The sequence below is a fragment of the Brassica rapa genome, unplaced genomic scaffold, assembly GCF_000309985.2.
Source record: "Brassica rapa cultivar Chiifu-401-42 unplaced genomic scaffold, CAAS_Brap_v3.01 Scaffold0684, whole genome shotgun sequence".
Classification (NCBI taxonomy): Eukaryota; Viridiplantae; Streptophyta; class Magnoliopsida; order Brassicales; family Brassicaceae; genus Brassica; species Brassica rapa.
The window spans coordinates 1-4,907 of NW_022610624.1; the positions used below are offsets into that span (position 1 = coordinate 1).

A 4,907-nucleotide genomic window follows, 5' to 3' on the forward strand; every position below is an offset into this window, starting at 1 on the left:
CGGCGCCTTTTCCGGTGGCCCGTTTTGCCCCTGCCTTCCCCTTTTCGCGCTTGCCTGTCTTGGCCTGGTTTCCTCCGTCTTCCCGTTGCTTTTTTGCTTCCCTCTCCCGCGTGGTTGGCCCGCTTGCTGTTCGCGGGGCCCTGCCCCTTCGGCGTCTGCGTGGTGCTTGGCTCGCTCGTGTTTGTCGGCTCTGTGCTCGCCCGCCCCCCCTCCCGCCCCTCTCCTCCTCCGTTTCTTCCCTCGCCTCGTTTCTGCTTGTTGCCCTGCTCGGGGCCTGTGTTGCCGTCCCTCTCTGGCCGGCCTTGTCCGCTTTGCTTCCCCTGTTGTTTGCGGCCTCTCCTTCGGTGGGGCCGTCGTGCCCTCCGCCGGCCTTGTGCTCCTTGCGTCTTTGCCTCGTTTCTGCCTTTGTTCGCCCCGGTGCCTCCCGGTTTGCTGCGCTCTCGGTTGCGGCCCTCTTCTGGCGTGTGCCCCGCCGCCCTTCTGTCCCGCCCGCCCGTTTGTCTCCGCCCCCCGCTGCCGGTCCCGTCTGCGTCTGTCCCCTTTCCTTTGTGTGTTTGCGGGCTCTGCCGTGGTCTTGTCCTGCTTTTCTGCCTGCTCCCTGGTTGTCCTGGCCCGTCGTCCTCTGCTTGTCTCCCGCTTCCCCCTGCCTGTGTCCGTCTGCCCGCCTTCCGCCTGTGCCCCTGCGCCTGGCTCCTTCCCTCCGTTCTCGTTTGTTTGCTGGTCCTCCTCCTCGGCCCCCGTCCGCCTCTCGCGCTCCTCCGTGCCCCCCCCCCGCTTCTGGCCGGGCTGCCTTTCTTCGCTCCCCGGTCGCCGCGGGCTCTGCCCGTTGCTCTGCTGCTTCCTGCTCCCTCGCCGGCTCGCCTGGCCTTGCTGCTGGCGCCGCCTCCTTCCCCTTTCTGCCCTCTCTCCCTTTCGCTGGTCGGCTCGTGGCCTCCCCTGGTGGTCCCGGGTGCCGGCGCCTTCGGGTTCGCTTCCGGCGCGGGCGCCTGCGCCCGGCTCCCCCCTCCCCGGCGGCCGCCGGCGCGCCCCTTCCCCCCTCTGCCCCGGGGCGGTCGTGCCCCTCCTCCCCTCCGGCTCTTGCGTCTGGTCCTTGGCCTGCGTCCCCTCTCCCTCCCTTCCCGCTCCCTTGGCGGGCCGTCTGGTCCCGCCGCCGCGGTCCTTCCCGCTCCCCTCGCGTCTCTTTCCGTTGTTTGCCGTTCCCCCGCTCGTCGTTGCCCCTTGGGCTGGGTCGCCCGGTCCGCCTTTGGTGCGCCCGGTCGGCTTGTCTCTTCTGTCGGCGCTCCGCTCCTGGCCTTCCCTGGCCGGGTCGTGCCTCCGGCGCTGTTCCTTTGCCGCCCTTCGCGTGCCTCCCCCGCCGCCTCCGCTCTGTCTCCCTTCGCCTGGGCTCCCTCCTCGGCTTTCGCTCCTCTTGTGTTGCCTCGGGCTCGGCCGTCCTGCTTCCCCGGCCCGTCGGGGCCTTCGTCTTTCCTCGTCCGCGGTGCCCTTCTTGGCTTTCTGCCCGCCGCCCCCCCCTGCGCCCGCCTTTGCCCCGGCTGTTTTCCTTCCTCCCGCCCGCCCGTTGGGGGCTCGCCGCCGCTCCGCTCCGTCCTCGTCTCCCCCCCCCCGCTGCCGCCCGGGCTCCCGCGGCTGTTGCTTTTTCGGCCTCCGCTGGCCCCTTCTGCGCCCTCCGTTTTTGGGTTCCGGGGGGCGTCTGGTCGCCCGGCTGCCCCTCCCGGCCTTGCCGCCGCCGGCCCCCCCGGCGTGGCGCCTGCGGCTTCCTTTGCCTCCCCCCGGGGCCCTTCCCCGGTCCCGCCCTCGTCCGGCTGCCCGCCTGCGCGCTCTTTCTTGCTTCTCTGGGTGGTGGTGCCTGGCCGTTCTTCGTTGGTGGCGCGCTTGGTCTGGTTCCTCCGTTCCCGCCCGCGCCCTCCGCCTGCTCCCTCGCTCCGTGGCGGCCTCCCTTCCCGGCCGGCTTCTTCGCGGGCCTCTGGCCGTTTCGGCCCCGGCCGTTTGCGGCCCTCCCCGGTCTGTGCTGCCCTTCGCTGTTCTGGGCCGCCCGCGCGCTCCCCTGCTGTCTTCCCCGCGTTCCCCCTTGGCCGCCCGGCCCGGGTCCTCTTTGCCCTTTCCTCGTGCTGGGGCTCGCTCCTTGCCCTTGTTGGTCTTCCCCGCGGCCTTCCTCGTCCGCGCGTCCTCCGCTCGCGTTGCCTCCGTCCCTGCCCTTTGTCCCCCCCGCCCCGTCGCTCCTCCCGCTTGCCTGCTCCGGTGCCGTGTTCGGCTCGCGGCGCCGTGGGTGGTTCGCCGTCTGCGCCGTCGCGCGCCGTCCCTCCCCCTCTCCTTTCGCGCGCCGGCGCCGTCGTCCCCCGGTTTCCGTCGGTGCCCTGCGGCCGGCTCCTTGTCGTCCCCTGGCCCCCGCCCGCCCTGCGCCCGCTGCCCCCTCCCTCTCGGTCGGCCGGTTTCTTCCTGTGCCTGCTGCTTCCGTGGTTCTGCGTTCCTCCTTGGCCCCGCCTTCCGTTTTGGTTGGCTCGTCCGCCTCGCTTCCGGCTCTCCCCCCCCGGCCCGCCCCGTGTCCCGGCCCCTGCCCCTCCCCGCCTGCTTTCGCCCCCGGCGCCGGTGTTTGTTCGGCCGCCGTGCTGCCCTGTCCCGTCTCCCCGCCTCTCGGCCCGGCTCTCTCGGCTCTCGCCTCGCTGCCGCCCGTCGCGCCCTGCGCTCCTTGGTGTGCCTTGCCGCCTCCCGTGCCCCCTCGCGTCTTTGCCCGCCCGTTGCGCCCCCCGCCTTCTGGCCGCGGGCCCGTCTGCCTGGGTGTCCCCCTCGTCGTCCCCCCTCCTCTCGCGGCTCTGGGCCGGCCGCTGCTCTCCCGTGTGTTCCCGCCCGCGGTTGGCCCCTCCGCGCTCCGGCCGTCCGGCGCGTCTTGCCCTGCGGTGGTGCCTTTCCTTCTCGTCCTCTCGTCCGCCGTTCCGGTCCCCCGCTCTTGCTGCCCCCCGTCCTCCCGCGCCCCCGGTCCGGCGGGCTCCCCGCTGCGTTTCCGCCTCTCCCTCCGCGGCGGCCCGCCCTCCCGGCTTCCCTTCGTCCCGGCGCGCGCCCGGGCCGCGCCCCGCTTGCCCCTCGGCCGTCTTCGGCGTTCGCCTTGTCGTCTGGCGCCGCGTCCTCCGCGCCGGCCCGGGCCCCGTTCCCTGGCCCGGGGCCCCGCGCGGGTGCGCGCCCCGTCGTGCCGGCCCCTGTCGCCCCCGCGGCGCTGTCTCCGCGTCGGGTTGTTTGGGCCTGCCGCCCCCCTCGGGCGGTCCCTTCCGTCCCCGGCTCCCTCTGGGCGCGCGCCCGCTCGCGCCCCGTCCCGCGCGGTCCCGCTGCCCCGGCCTTTGCCCCGCGCGTCCCCGCGTGCTTGCCCTTGTCGGCGGGCCGCGGCTGGGGGCCGGCGCTGCGTCCTGGTCGGCTGCGGCCCGGCGCCCTCCGGTCCGCCGCTCGCTTCGGGGCGTGGCCCGCCGCGGCTTCCGGTGGTGCCCTCCGCCCGGGCTTTTGTTCCGCCCGTGGCGCCGTCGCTGCCTTCCTCGTGGTCTGCCGCCCGCGCCTCCCGGCGTGCCTCGGCCTCTGCGTGCTCCGGGCGTCGGCCTGTGGGCTCCCCCTTCGCCCGTCTTGCCCCCCGGCCCCCGGCGTCTGCCCTGTGTGCGCGTCCCCGGGTGCGTCCCCCGTCCGGCGCCCGGCCGCTGCTTGGCTGGCTCCCTCCCGGGTGCCCCGCCGCCCGCCCTTGCTCTTCTGCGCCGGGTTCGCGTGTGCGCCTGCCTGTCGGGCCCCGCCCGCTGGTGCCCTCTGCCTGCGCGGGGCGCCGCCCGCGGCCCCTCTGGTGGCGGCCCGCCGCGCTCCTGCCGTGCCCTCGTTCGTCTGCCTTGGGTCTCGGGGCGCCCGCCTCCTCGCCCCCTCTCGTCGCTGGTTCCCTCCGCCGTTTCCCTCCGGCTCGCTGGCGCTCGGCCCCGCGTTCTCTCGGGTCCCGCCCCTGCTTCGCGGCCTCGGGGCCGCCCTGTCCTCGCCCTCTTCTCCCCTTTCCCTCGGTCGGCCGGGGTGGCTGCTTTGTTGCGCCCTCCCCGGCCTCGCGCGCTCCCCGTGGGCCCTTTTTGGTCCGCCGCCCTGGCGCTGCGGGCTGCCCCGGCCGCCGGGTTCCGGTGCCCCCCTGCGCGCTCCCTCGCCCCCCCGGGTGTTGGTCGCTTCCGCCCGCCGGCCGGTGGTCCTGGCCGTCGCCCTCCGCTCCGGCGTGTGTCCCCCTCCCCTGCCGCCTCCCTCGCCCCGCCCCTGGCTGGCGCTGCCGCGCGCGCCCTCTCCCCGGCCGTCGGGGCCCGCGCCCGGCCTCGCTGCGTCGGCGGGCGCGGCGGTCGCTGCCCCCTCGGGCGCGCGCCCGGGCGGCGCGGCCGTCGGTGCCGCTCTTGGTGGTCGTCGCCCCTCTTCCCCTGCGCCCTTTGCCGGCCGCCGCGGGGCCCGGTTCCCTGTGCCCGGCCCTTGCCCCTGGGTTCGTCGCTCCTCCGCGTCGGGGGCCCCCGTCTGCTCGCGCTTCTGCGCGCCCTTCGCCCGGGGCTCCGGTTCCCCTTCCGGCCCCGGGCCGTGGCGGTTGCCGGCCCCGTTCGGGCGTCCGGCGCCGTCGGCGGGCCTTCCGGCCCGCGTTCTCTTTTCTGTTTCCCCGCCTGCCCCCCTGGCCCCGGCTCCGCCGGCGGTCGGGTCCCGCGGCTGGCCGCGCCCCGCCCGTCGCGTGGTGTCCGGTGCCTTCCCGGCGGCCCTTGCCCCTCCGGCGGCCCGCGTGCCGCTCCCGCCCGGTCGTCCTCCTCCCCGCCTCCGGTCTCCCCGGTGCCCCGCCTCTGGTCGCTGGCCCCCTGTCGGCCCGGGCCGTCGGCCCCCTGGCTCCGTCCCTTCGGGCCCCGGCTTGGCTCTGCGGGCTGGGCTCGGGGGTCCCC

General features: G+C 76.2%; 1 protein-coding gene across 1 annotated transcript; it reads right to left on the reverse strand.

Annotated features, from left to right (window-relative positions):
• Positions 1-54: 54 nt before the first annotated feature.
• On the reverse strand, positions 55-2,947 carry LOC117130816 (collagen alpha-1(I) chain-like; the record flags this gene model as incomplete). The annotated part of the gene is made up of 2 exons (XM_033283442.1): positions 55-1,179; positions 1,811-2,947. Coding segments are annotated over 2 exons (2,262 nt in total), but the record flags the coding sequence as incomplete, so codon positions are not given.
• Positions 2,948-4,907: the final 1,960 nt, after the last annotated feature.